The sequence below is a fragment of the Mirounga angustirostris genome, unplaced genomic scaffold (assembly GCF_029215605.1).
Source record: "Mirounga angustirostris isolate CCGP_5_RB_7025 unplaced genomic scaffold, mMirAng1.0.hap1 SCAF_2, whole genome shotgun sequence".
Taxonomy (NCBI): domain Eukaryota; kingdom Metazoa; phylum Chordata; class Mammalia; order Carnivora; family Phocidae; genus Mirounga; species Mirounga angustirostris.
The window spans coordinates 158,178,157-158,201,532 of record NW_026991710.1 but is presented as its reverse complement, the minus strand read 5'-3'; the positions used below and the strand labels follow the sequence as shown (position 1 = coordinate 158,201,532).

The 23,376-nt window shown below is 41.9% G+C and overlaps 1 protein-coding gene and 1 pseudogene across 4 annotated transcripts in view; both read right to left on the bottom strand.

Moving 5' to 3' along the window:
- Nucleotides 1–572: 572 nt before the first annotated feature.
- Nucleotides 573–23,376, bottom strand: part of ENTPD4 (ectonucleoside triphosphate diphosphohydrolase 4) — a 39,291-nt gene continuing 16,487 nt past the window's right edge. For 2 of the 4 annotated variants that reach the window (XM_045880034.3, XM_064585386.1), the window contains 7 exons: nucleotides 17,313–17,372; nucleotides 16,686–16,840; nucleotides 14,650–14,816; nucleotides 10,900–11,224; nucleotides 9,038–9,123; nucleotides 7,939–8,100; nucleotides 573–5,949 (listed from right to left, as the gene is read on the bottom strand). In XM_045880034.3, coding sequence (XP_045735990.1) covers nucleotides 5,721–5,949; nucleotides 7,939–8,100; nucleotides 9,038–9,123; nucleotides 10,900–11,224; nucleotides 14,650–14,816; nucleotides 16,686–16,840; nucleotides 17,313–17,372 — 1,184 coding nt within the window. In that variant the 3' untranslated portion in view covers nucleotides 573–5,720. The remainder of the gene's footprint in view (nucleotides 5,950–7,938; nucleotides 8,101–9,037; nucleotides 9,124–10,899; nucleotides 11,225–14,649; nucleotides 14,817–16,685; nucleotides 16,841–17,312; nucleotides 17,373–23,376) is intronic. The other 2 variants (XM_045880035.3, XM_045880036.3) reach the window with 2 other exon arrangements.
- Nucleotides 11,231–14,640, bottom strand: LOC135363682 (ubiquinol-cytochrome c reductase complex assembly factor 2-like; annotated as a pseudogene).

Here is a 23,376-nt window from a genome sequence, read left to right as displayed (position 1 = left end):
CTGCTCGTCCCTCACCCCTTCTTGGACATCTTTCTTAGGCTCTTCTTTTTGCTGTTAACAGCCGCCCCCTTCCCTCTCCATCTGTCTCTATCCTCTGTTTTTTGGGTTATGTCTCAGGCCCACCTCGCCCCCACCCCAGGGAAAACCTTTATTTTTATATTCTCAAGTAGCTGAAAAAAAAGTTGTCATTTCTAATAGTTACTAGTAACAATAGTGAGATTCACGTTTCTCTGGAAATAAGCCAATGATTTTAAGCCTAGATCTAACTGCAGAATTGTGTAATATAAAGTTAGCATTGTAATAGCTACTTATAAGAAAAAATGCATAAAAGTTGGTTAATTTCCATTTTCTGGGCTATATTCCATAGTTCACAGGTATTTTAAAATGATAACCCTATCAACAGTTGTTTCAGAATGGCTGTTATTGTTGACACATGGGTAGATATTACACCTTGGTAAATATTTCTCCTTGGGAAACGCTTGGCTTTTGTGCTGCAGAACACAGGGAACCCTCCCTCCAGACAACAGGGTTTCCTTATACGCACACAAATACAGCAAATGCGGAGTGTGCAGTCAGACTCGGACGATTTATTGTACTGAATTTAGATTCAGGTTCAACTAAGCATTCTAACAGGTAACAAGATTCGAACAGCAGAGAAAAATCTATTTCAGTCATAAGAAAGCAAGCTCACACAGAGTCTCTGGACGAGCGGATGAGCTTTCATTTTATTGGTTCTCGACACTCATCTGTGTGTAAGTGTGGTAACATGAAGTGGCCGAACATGGAAAATGATATGACACCACAATACCCCAAAGATGATTATTCTTACTTTGAATGGAAAACATCATTTAAATAATAATTAAAAAAAAACATTTAAAAATCTTAGTTTTTATAATTCCTAACTGTAAAATATCATCTCAGTAACAGAACAAAGAATTCTCCTGGGTTGGTCACATCATTCATTACTGAACAGGAAAATCAGTACCATAAAAAATGAAACACGGAAGTAGAAATAAATAACAAAATAATTTACATGTAGGTAGTTTTGCTGCATTGCACATAACCACACAAAATCCTAAAGCTGATTTTTTTTTTTTTTTTTTTTAAGTTTAGAAAACACATTTGCCTTTCCGAGCTTCCTAAGTGACGCATGCTTCTTCTAAAGAAAACTATGCGGGCCTGATCTTTAAAACTTAAGTATCTGTCAATCTAGAGCTTGCATGAGTGCGCAGGTGTGGACAATGGGTGGTGAACAAGCGACCTTCCCAGGCTCTGGGGGGTGGGGGAGCGGGGCGCAGGGGGGAGCCAGGACTAGCAGCAGGCAGCTTCTCCAGCTTACCCCCAGGCCTAATGCCAGTAGTTTAGGGTGGAAATATGCAAAAAGCACTGGTACAAAATGGGTATATTTGTTCTCTTACTGTGATGTCCCTCAGTGGACTGTAAAATCTTCGCTCGCGTCCTCGGGAGGTTTAGCAAGAAGCATCACACGGCACGAGGATGGGACAACAGTGTTGCCTGTAGCACTTCTAGCAAGGCTCAACAGAGAGCGTTTTTCTTCCACAAGGCTCTTTTTTCAATGACAGCCTGGCTGGATATAGTATTCTTGGCTGCATATTATTCTCCTTTAGTGCTCTGAATATATCATGCCAGTCCTTTCTTGCCTGCCAGGTCTCCGTGGATAGGTCTGTTGCCAATCTAATGCTTCTACCATTGTAGGTTACAGATCTCTTCTCCTGAGCTGCTTTCAGGATTTTCTCTGTCTCTGAGACTAGTAAGTTTTACTATTAAATGTCGGGGTGTTGCCCTATTTTTATTGATTTTGAGAGTGGTTCTCTGTGCTTCCTGGATTTTGATGCCTGTTTCCTTCCCCAAATGAGGGAAGTTCTCTGCTATAATTTGCTCCAATATACCTTCTGCCCCTCTCTCTCTTTCTTCTTCTTCTGGGATCCCAATTATTTTAATTTTGTTTTGTCTTATGGTATAGCTTATCTCTCGAATTCTGCCCTCGTGATCCAGTAGTTGTTTATCTCTCTTTTTCTCAGATTCTTTATTTTCCATCATTTGGTCTTCTATATCACTAATTCCCTCTTCTGCCTCATTTATCCTAGCAGTTAGAGCCTCCAATTTTGATTGCACCTCATTAATAGCCTTTTTTATTTCGACTTGATTAGATTTTAGTTCTTTTATTTCTCCAGAAATGGTTTCTCTAATAACTTCCATGCTTTTTTCAAGCCCAGCTAGTATCTTTAAAATCATCATTCTGAACTCTAGTTCCAACATCTTACTAATGTCCGTATTGATTAGGTCCCTGGCAGTCGGTATTGCCTCTTGTTCTTTTTGTTGAGGTGATTTTTCCGTCTTGTCATTTTGTCCAGAGGAGAATAGATGAATGAGAGAACAAAATGCTAACAGGGTAACAATGTCCCCAGAAAATATACACTCAACAAATCAGAAAAGACCTTCCAGAAAGCAGTCGCTTTTCTGTTCAGAGTTGTTGCTATTCCTTTCTTCGAACTCCTATTGAGTTCGTAGGTGTTCAGAATGGTTTGATCCCTATCCAGCTGAATTCCTGGGACCAGACGAAATCCAGGTCTCCTACTCCTCTGCCATCTTGCTCCACCTCCTCTTCCACAAGGCTCTTAGCAAGTTTCCACCGGTCCAATTTCTTTTGCTTCCTATTCCAAGCATTCCCAGTTCCCTGCCTTTCTGGCCAGCCCTTAATTGATATGAATTCTTCTCCTCCTGAATTAAGCTCCTCCCATCCTTGCCTCGCAGCCTGGCCCTCTGCGGCATCAGAAAGAGCCACGTGTGAACCTCTTGAGACCACAGGCCTCTCAGCACCACATGGTGGGCCCTCCCGAACAGCACTTTTTAAATCTGTCAGGGAGGGCATGTTTGCTGGCTTAAGAGAAAACGGATCTTGAAAATAAAGGGAAAGATGAAGTGGAATTCTGGTGCATACTCACATATTTTAAGATTGAAATTTGGTCTCTTCTCTTGCCTGTCTTTCCATGCCCACAAATGGTAACTAGCGTCCTGAATTAAGAGAATGCCAATGCATATTCTTTCTTGAACGAGACTGTCCGTGCAGGGGTCAGCGAACGTCTTAACAGGACGTTTGTCCATAAAGGGACATTTAATAAGTATTTTAGGCTCTACAGGTCACACATAGTCTCTGTTGCATATTCTTCCCTTTTTTTCTTTAATAACCCTTTCAGAATTGAAAAACCATTCGCAGCTCAAGAGTCTTCTAGATGTTCCCTGTGGCCAATAGTTTGCCAAGGAGTTCTTTGGCAGGGGAACATGGGCACTTAACTATGTAAAGTATAAGGCTGTCTGGGCCTTGGAACCCTGATTTGGGATTTCTTTTGGACAGTGAGGTAGGTCCTTGCCCAGGGATCCTTAGACCAGGCATAAAGCAGAACTCCTGTTTGTCTCCATTCTGCTCCCCAGACGGTACAGAGCTGGACCAAATTGGCACTGTTTACTTAAAAGGTGGCTATTTATGGTAGTAAGTCTTAATTAAAGCCCATTTAAATTTAGGCCTATGCTGGCTAACCCTTGCCTGGTTTTAAGGCAAAATCACATACTCCAGGTGTCTGAAGAGTTTCATTTCCAGGTTACTTACTACGCCCAATGGTTGGCGGCAGGAAAGCTCAAGTGTAAACACACTTCCTCTTCACCACTGATGCCACCCACAGTCCACAGAACAGGCCCCGTCCGAGGATTCAAGGGGAAGCATGCCAGCTCACTCTACTCCTGGGGTATCTACAACACTGCCCGTGTGTGGCTGGGTCTTGATAAGGAACAGTGTTTACCAGGGACCAAGCACTTTAAAAGCTGGAGACCAGCGTTTCGGAATCTGGGTCTTCCACAGGGACATTTATCTCCCTCCTCCCTGACACGAGAGCACACACCAGAGGCTGTACGGCCACCGAGCTCCTCCATCCTTCTGGAGAGCTGAGAGACAAAGATTCTACCAATAACTTTCTCACTGTTGGAATATTCACTCTGAAGAGCAGAGTAAGAGAATCTGCATTTCTTTTATATATTTGTGATCTTTTCAAGTCATCAATATATATATGATATATGCCCTGTTTTAAATAGTTAATAAACATTAAGTAAAACCCAATTTTTTAAAAGTTAAATAAGGGCTTCAGGATCTGAATCCTTTTTCTAATGAATACTGTCTGGAGAAGCAGCTGTTGATTCTCAAAATACACATTTGCTACCAAACAGACGAATTTAACTGTTCTGGGATTAAGAAATAGCATGCATATACACACACACTCACAAAAAGAACTTCACCTAAAAAAAACTAGGTATGAGAATTCCCAAAGCCTCTAAACTAAATAGGTGAAAAACAACCAATCTCACATAAGCCAATCCAGTTGCTCTCTTTAGGTTTCTGTTTAAAATGTTGAACTTGTTTTCTCAAACTGTGAGTTTATTTCTTGTATTAAGGTCAGGCCCTTCTCTTAGTCAGGATTTACAGTGGCATTACCACCACAGCCTCAGCTGTGCCTGTAATAAAGACAACCGGTCAAGCTAAGTATGGGGTCTCCAAGATAAAACTGCTGCGACCATTTTTCATTAGGGAGGGGAACACCAACTTGAAGTTGGAAGAAACTGGAGCACATTAAACCAGCAAAAATGTACCACTAAGAAATGCTGACGTGCCTGTCAGCAGGCTCTAGCTCCAGTTCTCATGACCTTGAGACCAGTGAAACTTGATGAGTTTTCCAACTCAAGGACATAATATTCTAGGGCTGCTGAAAGGTGGGAATGAGAAAGTCATTACTGTGGTCATGAAAGACAATGGTAATGGGGATTTTTCTACATGTGTGTGTTTTTAAAAGAAAGAGCAATGCATTCTCTCATCTTATCATTTCTCTCTCTCCCTCTCACACACACACACATTCTATTCTCACACACACACAAAAACATCTCTCACACACACATTCACTCACATATTCTCTCAACACATATTCTCTCTCTCAACACACACTCTCTCACATTCTCACACATACACAAAAACATCTCACACACGGTTTCTCGCACACACATTCTCTCACACACACATTCTTCTCTCTTACACACACACACACACACACACACTGCTGTAGTCATTATTTCACATCTTCCAGGATTATCAATTTTAAAAATAGTTACCTCCTGGTTCCTATATTTCTATCTTGGGTATAAATGGTTTTGATTTTTTAAGCCTACAAAGAAAACATACAGTGACAGATCTGAACAATAAATAAAAACTACACATCACCCTGTGTAGGTCAGAGCTTTTGAAATAGACAAAAAGTGGACTATGATTCAGCCAGTCGTGTTCTGGTTCTGAGAAAACATCACTCTCAGTGCTACCTCCTCTGATGGAAAACAGCTTTGCCATTCCCTCCAGTATCAAAGTGAATCTGTTTAAAATTGAACATACCTCAAAGAAAAACAAAGTCTTAGGTAGCCATCCTATGCAGCAAGAATGAAGTGATTTTCCCTTTTCCCTGCTCCTCAATTTAAAGCTGTATGCAAAATGGCTAAATGCAACACTTCTGGGACAGCAGAGCTTACAAACAATGGATTTTGTTTTTGTTTCAAGGAACAAAAATTGGGAAAGGAAAAACAAAACCAAATGAGAATAAAGAGGAGAAACCCTGAGGCAAAAAATGGCTTTTCCTTCACAAAGTCTCGCGGGGCTCTCGAATTCCCGTTCACAAGGTACCGGCAATCTTCTGGGATGGAAGGCCTTCCTCCAGCCAGAGGGTGGCAGTCGAAGCGCTGCGCGGTGCCCGCCTGTGAATGCGCCGGAGCCGCAGCAGGTACAGGAGGATGGAGAGCACGACCACCAGGAAGCAGCCTGAGAACAGGTAGTGATTGTAGACAAAGGAGAAGCCCCGCCAGTGAGCGTGACTGGCCCGGAAGGTCTCCTGCTGGATATCTCTGCTCGCATGGAAACAAAAGCAAATACCACAGGTAAGCGAGAACGGGACTCATCAGGCAAGCCACGCGGTGAAACAGTGCGCAGCATATGGGAACTGCGTGCAGGGTATGGGAACAGCGCGCAGCATATGGGAACTGCGCACAGGGTATGGGAACAGTATGCAGTGTATGGGAACTGCACACAGGGTATGGGAACAGCGCGCAGGGTATGGGAACTGTGCGCAGGGTATGGGAACAGCGTGCAGCATATGGGAACAGCGTGCAGCATATGGGAAATGTGCACAGGGTTATGGGAACAGTGTGTAGCATATGGGAACTGCGCGCAGGGTATGGGAACAGTGTGCAGCGTATGGGACCAGCGCAAAGCATATGGGAACACCGCACAGGGTATGGAAACGGTGTGCAGTGTATGGGAACAGCGTGCAAGCTATGGGAACAGTGTGCAAGCTATAGGAACAGCGTGCAGTGTATGCGAACAGTGTGCAGCGTATAGGAACTGCGCACAGGGTATGGGAACAGCACGCAGGGTATGGGAACAGCGTGCAGCGTTTGGGAACAGCGTGCAGCATATGGGAACTGTGCACAGGGTATGGGAACAGCGCGCAGGGTATGGGAACAGTATGCAGCGTTTGGGAACAGCATGCAGTGTATGGGAACTGCGCACAGGGTATGGGAACAGCGCGCAGGGTATGGGAACGTGCAGCATATGGGAACTCCACACAGGGTATGGGAACAGCGCGCAGGGTATGGGAACAGTATGCAGCATTTGGGAACTGCACACAGGGTATGGCAACAGTGCACAGGGTATGGGAACAGTATGCAGCGTTTGGGAAGAGCGTGCAGCGTATGGGAAGAGTGCGCAGGGTATAGGAACAGTGCACAGGGTATGGGAACAACATGCAAGGATATGGGCCAGAGGGAGCTGGTTTAGGACTCGGCGCTGCAGACAAAAACTGTCATCTTGGTCTCTGAGACTCAGTTTCCTCACCTCTAAAATGTAAGTTAATGTGGCGTAACAGAGGGTGGTTGTAAGTAGTAACAAGAGAACACACGAAAGTGCATTCATAAGTCTGTGGCAGTTACCATCATTGTCATTCAGGAAACAAAAATCAGAGAAATGTAAAAGAATGGTGACAGTTTCACTAACACACAGAAGCCAATGTGGAACGAGAGCACCTGTCTGTGAGCTGTAATACCCACTACTCACAGAGTCTGCAGGTGAGCCAGCTAAACAGACTGCTGGGACTTGCTCAAATAGATGAAGGGGAAAAAAAAAAACCCAAGAAGCAAATTCCTCGTTTATCAGTGCCCCAGGGTTCTTACGTGGGGTCAGCGGGCAGCCAGTCTGTGAACGTGAACGGGGAAATGTCCGTCTTTACTTGCCAGTCTCTGACTGGCATTTCCACTGACCATGAATGTGGACAGCAAAGAACCGCAGTGTCAGCAGTACTTGTGACTTTGACCGTGGGGAAGCTTGAAGATCTTTTATATCACACTGTGGTGGTTTGCAGATGCCTCAAAATACTGACACATGTCCCTGTACTGAAATCACAGAAAGTACTAGCTCTGCTGCCAGACTGGTTATTTCATGTGTTAACAAAAATATGTCACAGGCATGTGTTCTGTAATATTTTGATAAACGTATTTCAATACGGGGGTTTCCTCTGTACCCTATGTTATTTATTTTATACCTTAAGAACAGTATTTTGAGGAGGAGTCCAAAGCCATAAAGATGAAGAACCCCAGAAACAGCTCTTCTGTGCAGGGGTTAGGGAAAGACGCTTGAGAATAATCAAAAGCTTTTGTGCTGCGTAGGATGGGATGGGTGGGAAGGAAGCACGGGTGGGGAAGGCCAAAGTCAAACTCTGGTCTACAGTCCTGTCCACGGCCAGCACGCACCCCAAACAACCGCAAACCACAGCTGCCATGCTGTATCATAATGCAGAAAAGCCTATTTTGTTTTTCTTGGTACCAAATCCATAGCCATACCTTAAGGGTAAAAAACGGGTCCTGTAAAGGATTGCTCCGAGCGTCCACTGAACTTCCTTGTCATAAACTTGTAAGGCTGTCTTTAAATTTTTATAGTTGACAGGAAACGAAAAGCCCCTATGAAACACCTCGAACATCCAGGCCGATTTGAAGCACTGGTACCTATGAACACCAAGCATAAACGTAAATGGGATTCATTTACTTGTCAAAATGAACCGTACGCTGAGGTGTCCTTCCCCCGCAACCACGGTGGGTGCACAGGCCAGCACTTTGGGCAGCCAAACAACCCTATACACTTCCAGTTGATCGACTTGGTTTGTGCCCCTTGTCCCACAACCTGAAACAGTTCACCTGCCAAAATTGGTTAGCGCATGAAACTTGGTCTCGGTATGATTTCATACCTTGCTATGATAGATTTTTTTCCTCAGGCATTCCATCATTTACTGTCTAATACTGAGCAAGTCCCAACTTCTTTGGACCTCAGTTTTTTAAATTATAAAATGAGAAGGCAGAAGAGTCCTTTTCAACTCTGATATTCTATGATTCTAAATATTTATCAGAAGCTTACTTATTGCAAAGTAAATATCAGAGTCTTACTTATTGCAAAGTGCTAAGTTAGTAATGAGATATAATAGCAAATAATAAGATAGCCCATGTACTTAAATGACTTATAATGACAGGATTTTAAAAAAGCAACAAAGAATTATGAAGTAAGGCAGAATCTGATAAATGCCACTAGGGAGACATAATGCGTGCTCTGGAGACCGACAGAGGGATGGAGTTTGCTTGAATGGGCAAGAGGGAGACTCGAAAGGGACAGCGTCTGACCTGACTCTGCGGTCTGGCCAGGACTTCTACAAGCAGGGAATGAACAAGGGAACTCCAGGTGGAAGGAACAGCAAAACTGAATAAAAAACTGTCAGCTATGTTTGGACACAAGTATCTGTTGTCCCGTCTGAAAGGAGCCCCAGGATAGATGAGGAGAAACAATGATCGATGAGGATGCAAAAGCAGGTTGGGGCCAGGGTGTGGCAAGCCAGGTGCCAACACTGAAGCATGGTTCCATGCAACCGCATGGGCTCAGCTACCCACTGCTTACTTTAGCCTGTGGAGGTCGGCATGGGAGGCGTAGAGTCCTCGGTCAAAGCGTTCCCGCAAGATCGACCACTTTGTTGCACAATAATCCTAGAAGAAATTTCACCCCAAAGAAATCATTGGTAAAGGTTTAACAGTTTCTTCATTTTAAAAACGGTTGACCAAATTCATATTCCTAACAAACAGATCCTTCCAATTAGGCAACACAAGCTTAACGTCTATGTGTAATATGAAGACAGGATGCAGAAGCTTCCAGCAAATACTGATTAGCAAAGACAGTGCTTGTTCTGTCTTAAAATGCTGCTGAAGTTATTGTTACAGAGAATTTCACTGCCCACAACCAACCTCTTCAAAACTGCTTACGTTTCCCGCTGTGTGACTGCCTGTGACAGGCAGAAACTTTCGGAAAAGTGAAGTGGTACTTCAGTTAGGTCCGAGTGGGTCCCTAGGTCTGTGGCTCCACAGTGCAAGGCCCTGGGAACACCAACATGACTACAAAAGGCCTGTCTTTACGAGAAGGGCAAGAGGTGCCATCTTTTCCTGAAGTTATTTGTAAAAATATTAATAGCTAACATTTATTGAGCACGAAGTGCCTTTTCTGAACAGAATACTTAAAGCCATTCCTTGGCATGGCTAGGATTCCAACCTCTATTTAAAAGACGAAGAAATTGAGGCTCTGAGAGATGGTGAAACGTGCAGCAGGGAACACAGAACAGCACTCGGTCTGGGTTGAGAGGTGTGGACAGGCATTGAGGGCAGAGGAAACACTGTGAACAAAGAGGGAAGTAGGCTGGATGTCAGGGAAATGAAGTCTGCAGTAATGAGAGTGAGGGCATGCGTGCTGGGTGGGGAGAGGATGCTCCCGGGTGGGGATGACATGTGAAAGCACTTGCAATTTATACTGGTACAAAAGGAAGCTGCTGAAGACTGTTAAGAAGGAGAGAGGACTGCACTTGTGTCTTGGACAGAACTCTCTGGGAGTGGCGTGAGGAATGGACAATGGAGGGAGACCAGAGGCAAGAAGACCAACTGGGAGGCTCCTACAGGTGACAGCCGCAGGCTTCACTAAGGCAGTGAGAGCAGGATGGAACATAGGGAAGGCTTTGAGAAATGGTCATGCATCAAGTAATGTGCTTGCTGACTGATTATGGGGCATATGCAGCGAGGCGGGAAGGAATGGTGGGGAGAAGTCTAGAACTCCTGAGTTCTGGGAGGTGGACTAGATGGTCAGGGATGCCATTAACCCAGACAACATCACAGAACAAGAGGAACAAAGGGAAAATGGTGGGTTTGTTTTGGGACATGAAATCTCATAGGCAGGGGTCAGGACTGGACCCTCTTCTTGACAGGCAGTAGCAGCGACCCATGAGCATGGGTGAGACCGTCTAAGAGCCTGAAGGTCCAAGGGCCAAAGATGGCTGTTGGGGATCACCCAGGGTTAAGGGGTATAAAGGTGGGGAACCCTTGAAAGAGCCTAAGCAACCATCAGAAAGGCAGGGGCCGACAAGAGAACAGGGGTCCTGGCAGCTAAGGGACAGGAAGGCTGCCAGGAGTGTGGCCAGATCATGGCTACATTATTACCCAGAAGTATACAAGTCTGTCATTTGGAAGCCACTCGTGATCAGAGCGGTTCATGGAGTGGTGGGCCGAAGTCCGCTCACCGTGGACTTCTGACTCCTGCTGGGACTATGGCTCTTGCTCAACCAAGGGAACAGGATCCCCAACATGCTGCACTACACCCTTCCATCCTCCACCTTCCCCTTCTCTTGACCCGGGCCTCTCAATGTGCAGGAGGCACATAAGCTGCCACTGTCTACACCAGTCTCTCAAAAGCATGCGGGGGAAGAGGGTTTCTTTGAAGGTTACCTTTGCAGCTTTAGTAAAAGTAGCAGCATTGTAATCCCCCCCCATTCGTAACACATCTTCAGTGCAATAGTAGAACTCCGAAAAGCCATAGAATTCGCTGTTCTGGAAGTGAATCGGGGGCTGGTAGATGCCGTTGAGGGAGGTCTGTGTCTCATTCGTTTTATTCATGAAAGGCTGGATGGTCTCTCGACACAGGTCAAAGTCTCCTGTTCCCCGGAGGTACATGGTCTGTCCATTTTGCTGGATTTCATCTTTAATGTCTAGGGGTAAGCAGGGGTCCAGGTATGGAGTATCAGGAGCCAGACCGGTCTGTTTCCCCAGAAGCCTACAGGACAAAGAGAAACTTGATTTGAGACTGACAGAAAGACGTGTTTTGAAGAAGCAGCTACAAGTCAGTGTTTCTTAAGACATTCTGTGGACCATGAGCTCTGTGAGGTGTTCTGTGGGAATGAAGAAGTGTTCTGGGATCATAAGGTTAGGGAAACAGGTTCTTGGGCCCCTCCTGGAGATTCACCATCCATCCACATGTGTGTAGGGCAGACACTGTAACAGGGTCCACTGAGACAGCTACCCTGTCGGATGACCAGTGCTTTCCGTACCCTGGAATGTGGCCTGGCACTCTCAGCCTGAGTGTCTGTGGTTCCTATGCTCCTCTCGGTTTCAAGTTCACTGCAGGTGAATGCCCACCAGCTGTGTCGTTTCCAATCCTGTTCTGCCACTAGAGCCTGTGGGTTTCAGTGTACAGAGATGAAATGTGACCATGGAAAGAAGTCACTGGCCCCATCTAAGCCAGGCTCCAAGCCTTAGATAAAGGCAAGGTGCTTGCTTGAAAACTGCTGTCAAATTCAGTATTAGCAAGGTTTAAAAAAATGGGGAAAATCAAGAAGAACTGGTATCAAATTGCTTCACAAATGTCTGTTAAGTCCTTGGTAGTCTTCAAGAAGCCAGAATGACACTGAGATGAGCAGGTGCAGTGCATGCCAGAGCTATGACGGGTGTAGCCTGAGAAAAGACCTCAGTTCAGAGCAAAAGACTGGCACATGAATACTTAAGTTAAAACAAAATAAAACTGCTGTTTGATTCTATTTTTGATTCTGTTTTAACTGATTTTTAAAAATTAATCAACTTTTGATCCCAACTGTTGCAGGTAAGAGAGTTTCTATTGTAATACAAGGTTCTGAGAAGTCCCATGGAAAAGAAATCTTAACTGTCCACTGAAATGCACTGTGCTTACGACTGACTTCCCGATGAAATGTCCCTGCACTAAGACCTGTCATCCCACTGTATGTACTCACCACTTCTCACTGCTAAGCAACTGAGGAACAGAAAAGAGCTCACAACAACCACGTTTATGTTAGTGTTTGATACCGTGACATCACGTGGGTCTAAAAGGTGTTTAAATATTACTATCAGTCATTCAACTGACAAGTTGTTTATTCCGAAGATCAGGGCAACTCAAAATGCACTTGAATGTAATAAATTAAGGTCTTTGCCATTAATTAAAAATGTCTTATTTTGAAAACTCAATTGCTACTTATGGCAAAGAGATAACTATGCATTTCAAGGCTCAATTCATGACATATGTATAAAATGATGACTAATGTTTATAATTATTACAAAAGTCCAAGATGGGGTGCCTGGGTGGCTCAGTCAGTTAAGTGTCCGACTCCTCATTTCATTTCAGGTCATGATCTCAGGGTTGTGAGATCGAGCCCCACATCAGGCTCCACACTCAGTGCAGAGTCTGCTTGAGGTTCTCTCCCTCTGCCCTCCCCTGGCTCACACACACTCGCTCTCTCTAAAATAAATACATAAGTAATATCTTAAAAAAAAAGTCCAAGACTAGTCAAATGTACTTCAACACTACTGTTTTTAGTTGCCCTACATCTTAATTAAGAAGGACCACTGAACTGTCATGCAAGTTTCTTGACATTAAAACCAATTAGAAAAATTAGCATTGCAGGTGTTTCTCCAAAGTTCTAATTCAAACATCACTTATAAAATATTTCTATTTAAGACTATTATAAAAAATTATCATACCAAAACGTACTATAATATATACCACATTTAAAAGAAACGATGGGACTACCAATCTCTTAACTAACACCATTCAATTAATGTCTGGAGCAGAAAAAGAACAAGTTTTTTAGTGCTCTTCCTATTCACATACGTGAATTTCTAGAAAATGTGGTACTGAATGGCTCTGACTTGGTCTTTCTTAAAGTTCAGGCCTCCACAGGTTTATCAAGATTAAATTGATCAAGGAATTATATACTACCATTTAACTCTACGAATTGGGATTTTTTCCCTCAAAACTGGTTATCCAAAAAAAAAAAAAAGAAAACTAAACACAGTAATTAACAGAATATTTTATATAATCCCAGATTTCAGATATTTTTATTCATCCAAACAGCTTTGCTTTTCTTATGGACCAACTTCAAATATATAATTGCTATATACTTAAACTTATAAATTTAAACTGATTAAGGTGTTGCCTAGGTGGCTCAGTTGGTTAAGTGTCTGCCTTTGGCTCAGGTCATGATCCCAGGGTCCTGGGATCGAGTCCTGCATCAGGCTCCTTGCTCAGTGGGGAGTTTGCATCTCCCTCTGCCTCTGCCTGCCACTCCCCCTGCTTGTGCTCTCTCTCTCTGACAAATAAGATCTTTAAAAAAAAATAAAGTGTTGCTTTTGTTTTATATATTTTCTATAGCAAAATTTTTTATGAACTCAGTTTTTTTTTTTTTTGTAAATCAGGGCAGTTTTATTTATGATGGCAAGGTACAAGACTCCATGCTTAGGTGCATGGGTGAGATAAGGACCAAGCCCAGGCCTTCTGCTTCTCTTTGGGATTCCTGGGGGCAAACTTCTCCTGCAGTGTCTTCCATATGCCTTTATTCATTTCCTTAACTCTTCCAAAGTGTCTGTGGACAGGATCAGCTTGTACTCTTCCATGGACAGGCTGATGAAGCTCATGTCTCTGGGATGAGGGTACTTGTGTTTGTAATAGTTTGAATGGAATCGGCTAAGCTCTCATACATCTAACCACAGGCCTTGGGCTCTGGAATCTGGGTATTCTCTCCCTCCTGAAAGGCCTGTGTTCCCGCTGCTGCAGGTTAAGTGCCCAAGTCCCAGCCCTGTTTGCTCTCATCCACTGGCCGGTCCTCACAGAACTTAAGGAAATGCTGGTAGTGGCTGGTCGCCATTTTGGGCACCCCATAAACTCATTTTTAGAAGTTTCACTGCGAAAATGTTTAAGATCACTAACTTAGACGTCTAGATCACTTCTTTTTCCTGAATAGCTTCTTTCTCTATGGTCTTATCCACTAAATGACTGTACAGGCTGGTCTTATCCACTAAATGAACACACCAGAACATCACATAATTCACTTCCATCATCAAAGACAATTTGATCAGCACTTACTGCAGGCCTCCAGGACATCTGCAGTGGCCCAGGTGCTGAGTTTCCCAAGGACTTTGCAATGTGAAATACATTACCCAGGGCTCAAAACTATTTCAAAACATTAATAGTGAAATTTCTAATCCAGGGAGGTGTGGGTCTGAGAGAGAGCTCTTCCTTCAGAGCCTAGGAGGATTCAGGGCCAAATGTAGGGATCCTGCTGTCCCTTCATTTCTCAGCTGGCAGGGGAGTCAAAAGCTGACAGCACTGATAGACTTCTGCTACTTGAGGTCTCCCTGCTTTGCCTCCATGTTTTCTTGAAAGTGAATCCTGAGAAGTGGAAGGTGCTTTACCTGTTCTTTTGAACTGTGCTGGCAAATATTCGGTCTTCATATCTCTGTCGAGCAGCATTGCCACCAAACCCAAGAAATGTGGCCACATAGACTCGGTACACATGCTCGGTTTGGTGAACATCACATCCCAAGTTAAATTCAGCTAACAAGTTCTTAGCTACTTCTTCCTGCAAATGCAAGGATAAAAAGCTTTAATATTTTAAGCAATACAAAAAAAATTACCTCCTGTGAAAAAGAAGGATCTAAAAAGATTCTCATCTAAAAGCAGCAAAAATTTCTGCTTCTGCATTTCCCAAGGACCCTTCTAAGCATCCCTCAGATTTCAATATGACAATTCTGACTTAAGAGAATCCAGATGTGCTGCACATCTGTGATACCGTTGCTTTTTGTAAAGGGAAGTTAGCAACATAGTTCATATCCTCTGATCTAGTAAACCTACTTACTGAAGCCTATGCTTTAAAAATAATTCTAAACATCGAAAAGTCTCTACATACAAAGATGACGACCTCTGTGTTCTGTGAGAGAAAAAACTGAGTGTCATCTAAATCTACAACTCTGGGGCACCAGGGTGGCTCAGTCGGTTAAGTGTCTACCTTTGGCTCAGGTCATGATTTCAGGGTCTTAGGATCGAGCCCCACATCAGGCTCCCTGTTCAGCATGGGGTCTGCTTCTCAGAAACTCTCCATCTGCCCCTCCCCCCTACTCCTGCTCTCTAAAAATAAATAAAATCTTAAAAAAAATTGTTTTAAAAGATAAAAAAAAAAATCTACAACTCCAAGGAGGGTTTAGTTAATTATGGTAATCAACAGTTTATGGAGGAACATGCTTATGCACTGTTAAACAAGGGACACAAAATTGTATAAACAGTAAGATTATAATAACTATATTTGAAAAAAAAAACCATAAACACGGAAAAATGAATGAAAAGAAATACACCAAAATGCTAACAATGATTTTTTTGGATGATGCACCCATGGAAAAGTTTTAACCCTGATTTTTCAGTATTTTTCCAAACTCACTTTCTATGTATTTTTTACTTTGTCTTGGGGGGGAAAACATGACTTTTAATAAAGAGTGTAATAGTTTCTAGAGGCATGCCTGGATGAAAGCAGAACACACAGATCGTAATATTTGAATTTATAAAGCATTTTTGTAAAGAGCTTAATAAATATACCAATAACATTTAGTGAGCAACCACGAGGTGGCTGGCAGTACATCAGATATATGCACTATCTCATTTCAGCTTTATAAAAACCCTGTGTGAGAGGTGCTTGCATTCACATTTATAGATGAAGAACCTAGCTCAAAGACGTTAAGCGATGTGCTTAAGGTCACACATCTAGTGAGGCCAGCGTGATGATGGAGCCCAGACTTTTTTAACCATTACACCATGCTAGGGGAAAGTGTAGGAAACCAGGCTTTGGTAATAATTTACAGCTGAGTGGTAACAGAGTCGTGAAGACATGCAGCAGTTCAGGAACACATGTGGAAACATTTCTGGTGCTCTCTATACAAGGCTGCCCGGCCTACTGGGAAACTCCAGGCAGTGACTGCGAGCCCTGAGGGGCATGGGAGAAAACAGAAGAAACCCTAAGTTCAGAAATGTGCAAGCAGTGCATACAAACCCCAATCCTTTCTAGAAAAGTCAAAAGCTGTCTGAGCCTGAAAAGAAACCCCAGTACATTCCCCAACTATAACTGAATATGATGCCATTATATTAAGTTTTACAGTATCTGTTGAGAAAAGAAGTAACTGAAGAGAAAATACAAACAAAAATTCAAGCATGTGACTAAAATTTATACCAAACAAAAACTCTCAGTTTAGAAAACAAACCAGCTGACTTCAATGAACAAACACAAACGGCTTAGCGGAGGTTCGCATGGCTTCCTCCTGACTCCGTTCTCCTGGGTTGGGAAGGTAGGGCCTCAGGAAGCATAGTAAAGATGTGTTCAGACTCAGAAAACAAAACAAAAATGGATGGAGACATGTTAAAGGAAAACCAAACCAAACGGAAGAAAATTTGTACGGATAGTAACCTGCTGTGAGGAGGCAAAGCTTACAGTTTTGGGAACTTCGTACGCTATCTGAGTTGACACGCCTCCCATGTCCAGAATACCAGCTGTCCTTTTACGGAGAATAGCTTCCCTGCTTTCGCTACCAGGAATGTTAACCTCCACAACTGCATCCTCATCTGCAAAGAACAAGAAACATCCATTGGAACAGAACCAATCTGGAGAATGGGGATCTTCTGAGGAGTCCTCTTGTTTTCATGGTACTTTCAAGCCCACTTGGGCAAACTCAGCCTACTCCTCCCACCTAAAGCCAAGTTCATAGCGGGAAAGAGCAGCTCCTCTCTCTACTCCTACATGCTTAGCTGTGTCACAAAACTCAGCTCCTGGGGCACCTGGGTGGCTCAGTCGGTAAAGCGTCTGCCTTCAGCTCAGGTCATGATCCCAGGGTCCTGGGATCAAGTCCCGAATCTGGCTCCCTGCTCTGCAGGGAGCCTGCTTCTTCTTCTCCCTCTGCCCCTCGCTCATGCTCTCTATCTCAAATAAATAAATAAAATCTTTAAAAGACAAAACTTAGCTCCTTTTTTATCCTTTGGGATTAGACAGACCCGCCATCAGACGGGTCAGACACATTGTTGGAAACATGATACTTACCATCCTCAATATGCTCGAATCGTCCAAGGACAAAATTAATGCCAATCCAAGCATACACACCTATAGACATTTTATGGGGGGGAAGATAAGAAGGATAAAGTTTTAAGACACTTTGTACAACTCTTATCGATGCAGTTAGTGCAAACAACTCGTTTACTTTACCCCCTGACAACCTGTGAACACATTATCTGAAATAAAGCATCCCTACTGATGTATATTTTCCTAGTGTCTTTCCAAGAACTCTCAACTTTAAAATTGATAGTTTCCTATCATTCACATAGGCAAAAATAGAATTCCCTCAGTGCCGGCTTCTGTTTGAAACTGTTTTGAAATAATGGAGTTTTTACTTTATGAAGTTAAACCTATCAACTGCAAGGTTGAAAAAAACAAATTAACTCGGACTCTTCCAGTTCCTTCATCCCTTGCTTTCACTCAGTTGCTGAGCCTCGTTTCCCTTTTACAACATTTCCTCTATCCAGTCTTTACCCACTTTCATTTCCACTTTGATTTAAGCTGTCACAGAGACCTAGTCAATCTTCCTGCCCTCCTCCTCCACTCCATCCCACACTATTCTCTGCTATTGGCTTGACCTCCAGAACAAAGGCCAAACTCCACAGCCTGACAATCCAAGACCTCTCCAACTTTTCATTTTTATTGAATAAATCAGACATGTAACATTTTATAAGTTTAAGGTGTACAGCGTGTTACTCTGATAGGTCTATACACTGTAGTATGATTGCCCTTATAGTGATACCTATTACATAGAGTACAATATTACTGTCTATACTCATTATACTGCCCATTAGAACTCTATGGCTTATTGGGGCACCTGGGTGGCTCAGTCGTTAAAGCGTCTGCCCTCGGTTCAGGTCATGATCCCAGGGTCCTGGGATCGAGCCCCACATCAGGCTCCCTGCTCCACAGGAAGCCTGCTTTCCCTCTCCCACTCCCCCTGCTTGTGTTCCCTCTCTCGCTGTGTCTCTGTCAAATAAATAAAATCTTAAAAAAAAAAAAAAAAGAACTCTATGGCTTATTTATTACTCGTTCTAAGTTTGCACCCTTAAACACCATCAATCTTATCACCCTCTCATTCCCTGGTAACCGTTTTACTGTTCTTTTCATAGGTTTGACTTTTTCAGATTCCACAAGTAAGTGGTATCAAACAGTACTATCTTTCTCTGTCAGACTTATCTCACTTAGGATAATGTGCTCAAGGTCCATCCATCTTGTCACGAATGGCAGAATACTGTCCTTTCTCATGGCTGAATAATATTCCATTGTGTGTATGTACTACATCTTTTTTAACCATTCATCCATTGATGAGCATTTGGGTTGTTTCTCTATCTTCGTTCTTGTAACTAATGCTGCGATAAACATGGGGGTGCAGGCATCCTGGTGAAATGCTGTTTTTATTTTCTTTGCGTATATACCCAGAAATGGAATAACTGGGTTGTATGGTACACCTATTTCCAATTTTTCGAGGAATCTCCATATTGTTTTCTATAGTGCCTGGACCAATTTACATTCCCATCTACAATATATAAGGCTTTTTCACCACATTCTAGGCAGCACCTGCTCCCTTGTCTTCTCGATGACAGCCATTCTAACAGGTATGAGATAAAATCTCATTGTGGTGGTTTTGATTTGCATTTCCTTGATGATCAGTGATGCCGAGCATCTTTTTATGTGCCGTTGGCCATTTTGATGTCCTCTTTGGAAAATGCCTAGTTTTTTTTTTTTAAAGATTTATTTATTTGAGAGAGAGCGAGTGAATGTGGGGGGAGGGGCAGAAGTAGAGGGAGAATCTCAAGCAGACTCCAGGCTGAGCATAGAGCCCAATGTGGGGCTCGATCTCATGACTCTGAGATCATGACTTGAGCTGAAACCAAGAGTTTGATGCTCAACTGACTGAGCCACCCAGGTGCCCCATGTTTATTTAGTTTTTAATCAAATTGTTTCTTAGCTGTTTTATTAAGTCCTATGAGATCTTTATATATTTTGGATATTAACCCCTTATCCAATATATGGCTTACAAAAATTTTCTCCCATTCTGTAGGTTGCTTTTTCATTTTGTTAGTTGTTTCTTGTACTGTGCAGAAGCTTTTGAGTTTGATATAGTCCTGTTTATTGGTTTTTGCTTTTGTTATTTGTGCTGTTGGTGTCCTGTCCAAAAAATCCTTGCCATGACTAATATTGATGAGCTTCCTCCCCATGTTTTCTTCAAAGAGTTTATGGTATAAGGTCTTATGTTTAACTCTCTGATCCTTTTTGAATTAGTGTTTGCAAGTGATGTGAGACAGAGGTCCAATTTCATTGTTAGGCACGTGTTTCTTCATTTTTCCCATCACCATTTGTTGAAGAGACTATCCTTCCCCCATTGGGTGTTCTTGGCTCCCTTGTTGAGCATTAGTTGGCGATATATGCTGGGATTTAATTCTGGGCTCTCTATTCTGTTCCACTGATTGAGGTGTCCTTTTTTGTGCCAGTACCATATTGTTTTTATTAACACTGCTTTGTAGGATGGTTTGAAATTGAAGCATGATACCTCCAGCTTGGTTCTTTTTTCTCAGGATTGTTTTGGCTATTAGGGGTCTTTTGTGATTCCACACAAATTTTAGGATTGTTTCTATTTCTGTGAAAAATGCTTTTGGTATTGTGATGGGGATTGCATTAAATCTGTAGATGGCTTTGAGTAGTATGGCAATTTTAACAAAATTCATTCTTCCGGTCCATGAACATGGGTTGTCTTTCAATTTGTCTTCTTCTATTTCTTTCAGTCAAGTCTTGTAGTTTTTATTGAAAAGATCTTCCACTTCCTTGGTTAAGTTTATTCTTATTTTATTGTTTTTGATACCACTGTGAATCAGATCGTTTTCTTTCTTTTTCAGATGCTTCATCATTAGTGTAAAGGAATGCAACTGATTTCTATATGTTGGTTTTTTATCTTGCCACTTTACTGAAACTGTTAATTCAATGATTGACAGCTTTTTGACGGACTCTTTAGGATTTTCTATATATAAAGTCATATTATCAGTAGATAATGACAATTTTACTTTTTCCTTTCTGATCTGGTGTCTTTCCTTTGTCTTGCCTAATTACTCTAGCTAAGACTTCCAGTACCATATTGAATAGGAGTGATGAGAGTAGGCATCCTTGTCTTATTCCTGATCTTAAAGGAAATACTTTCAATTTCTCTCCATTGAGTCTAACGTTAGCTCTGAGTTTGTTATATGTGACTTTTATTATGTTGAGGTATGTTTCTTCTATACCCACTGTTAAAGATTTTTATCATGAAAGGATGTTATATTTTGTCAAGTGCTTTTTCTACAATGCTTGAGATGATCACATGATTTTTTATTTTATTTCCACCCTGATCTTTATTATTTCCTTCCTTCTGCTAACTCTGGGCTTCATTTATTCTTCTAGTTCCTTGAGGTGTAATGTTATATTGCTTATTTGAGATCTAATTTCTTAATATTTGCTTTTATTGCTATCAATTTTCCTCTCCAAACTGCCCTTGCTACATCCCACAATATTTGCTATGTTCTATTTCCATTTTCATTTGTTTTGAGACAATTTTTTATTTCCTTTTGAATTCTTCTTTGACCCACTGGTTTAGAAGTGTGCTGTTTCATTTCCACATATTTGTAGATTTTCTCACCTTCCTCTTTTTTCTAGTTTCCTATCATTGTGTTCAGAAATGATGGCTGCCATGACTTCAATCTTCTTAAACTTGCTAATAAGACTTCCTCTGTCTTGTCATATGATCTAACCTGGAGAATGTTCCATGTACACTTGAAAAGATGTGTATTCTGCTGCTATTGGATGGAATGTCCTGTATATATTTATTAAATCCATTTGTGCTAACATGTGGTTCAATTCCAATGTTTTTCCTTGTTGATTTTTTGTCTGGATGATTGCTGGTAGCGGGGTTCTGAAGTCCCCTACTATTATTGTTCTCTACTTCTCCCTTAAGACCTGTTAGTATTTGCTTAATATATCTCAATGTTTGGGTGTTGGGAGCATATATACTTATGTTTTATCTTCTTGATGTACTGGCATGTTTATCATCATAAAATGACCTTCTTTATCTCGTTACCCTTTTAGACTTCCAGTCTACTTTGTCTGATATAAATATGCCTATGCCTGCCTTCTTTTGGTTTCCATTTGCTTGGAATACTGTCTTCCATCCTTTTTGAGTCTATATGTGTCTTCAGAGCTGAAATGTGTCTCCTATAGATGGCATATAGTTGGGTCTTGTTTTTTTATATCTATCCAGCCATTCTGTGACTTTTGATTGGTAAGTTCAATCTGTTTACATTTAGGGTGATTACTGATATGTAAGGATTTACTACTGCCATTTTATGTTTGCCTTCTGGTTATTTTGTCTCTCCCTTGTTTTCTTCCTTCTGTTTACGTCTACCTTTGTAAGTTTGCAGTTTGTTTAGTCTCCCCTTTTTTTATGTTTTGTCTCTGCTCTGATGTTTGCTTTGTGGTTACCATGAGGTTAACATAAAACATCTCGTAGGTAGAACAGTCTTTTTTCTACTGGTAGCAATTTATTTTTGTTCGCCTATAAAGTTTCCATCCTTTTATTCTTCCCCTTTTATATTTTTGATGTCACAAATTACCTTTTTATGCTGTGATGCTGTGACCAAGTTGTAGTGGCTATGGTTACTTTTAATGTTCTTTTTCATTTAACCTTTTTCCTTGTTTAATATACTATTCTAAAAAAGTTAGTTTTTTTATTTATCACCTTAATCAGACTTTGGTGTACCTTCCTCTTTTCATTTCAGCTTGAAAAGCTCCTTTCAACATTTCTTGTAAGTCATCTCGGGGTGGTGAACTCCCTTAGCTTCTGTTTGTCTGGGAAAGCCTTTATTTCGCCTTTATATCCAAAGGATAACTTTGTCACAGTATTCCCAGCTGGCAATTTGTATTTTTCGATACTTTAAAGTATCATTCCACTCTCTCCTGGCCTGCAGAGTTTCCGCTGAGAAATCTGCTGATACTCTTGATGGGACTTCTTTTGTAGGTTACTGTGTTTTTTCTCCCTAGTCTCCTTCAGAATAATTTATCACTGACTTTTGACAGTTTTAATGTGGTGTGTCTTGGAGAAGGTCTTTTTGCACTGAGATAAATAAGGTGATCTATTAGCCTCACAGACTTGCATATCCAGTTCCTTCCCTGGGTTTGGGAAGTTCTCTATTACCTCTTTAAATACACTCTCTTTTCCTGGGATACCCTCTAATCTTATGTTGGTTCTTCTAATGGAGTCTGATAGTTCTCATAGGGTTTCTTCACTTTTTAAAAATCTTAGTTCTTGCTCCTCCTTTTAAGGGAACCATTTCTATATTCCCATCCTCAGGCTTGCTTATTCTCTCCTCCATCTGCTCTATTTCCAATGCATTCTAGTGCATTCTTCAACTCATGTATTGAATTCTTCAGCTCCAGAATGTTTGGTTTTTTAGAAGTTTAATCTCTTTGGTAAAATACTCCTTCTGTTCATTCATTTTATTCCTGAGATCACTGTATTTGCTTGAGTTTTCTTATAGCTCACTGAATTTCCTTATAATAGTATTTTAAATTCTTTATCAGTTAGATTTAAATATTCTATGTCTTTGGGCTCAATTACTGGGAAAACTGCCATGTTCTTTTTGTGATACCATATTAACATGATTTTTCAGTGTCTGATAAAAAGTGCTCTTTCTGCTGCATTTCAAGTTGTCGACACCTTTCTTATTAGGTAAGGCTTTTTTTACTTTGATTCTAACAGTTCAACAGTTGGTAATTTAAAAAAAAGGGTGACCGCAGAGCTGGTGGAAGTGTGTGCTTAGTACTTGGGGCTTTGAATGTGCCCACAGCCTGGTAGGGGATCTGCAAGTGGGGGTGGGGATCTCAGAGGTCCATGGGTGATCCTCTTGCCAGAATCCTGGGGTAGACAGCGGGAAACACATTCTCTGTGCCTTCCTCCTTTTCCTTTCCCTCCTCTCAGTCACTGCAATCTCTGCTCAGAGAGATCACTGGCACGCATTGTCAGGTAAACCCCTAACACCACCTTCAC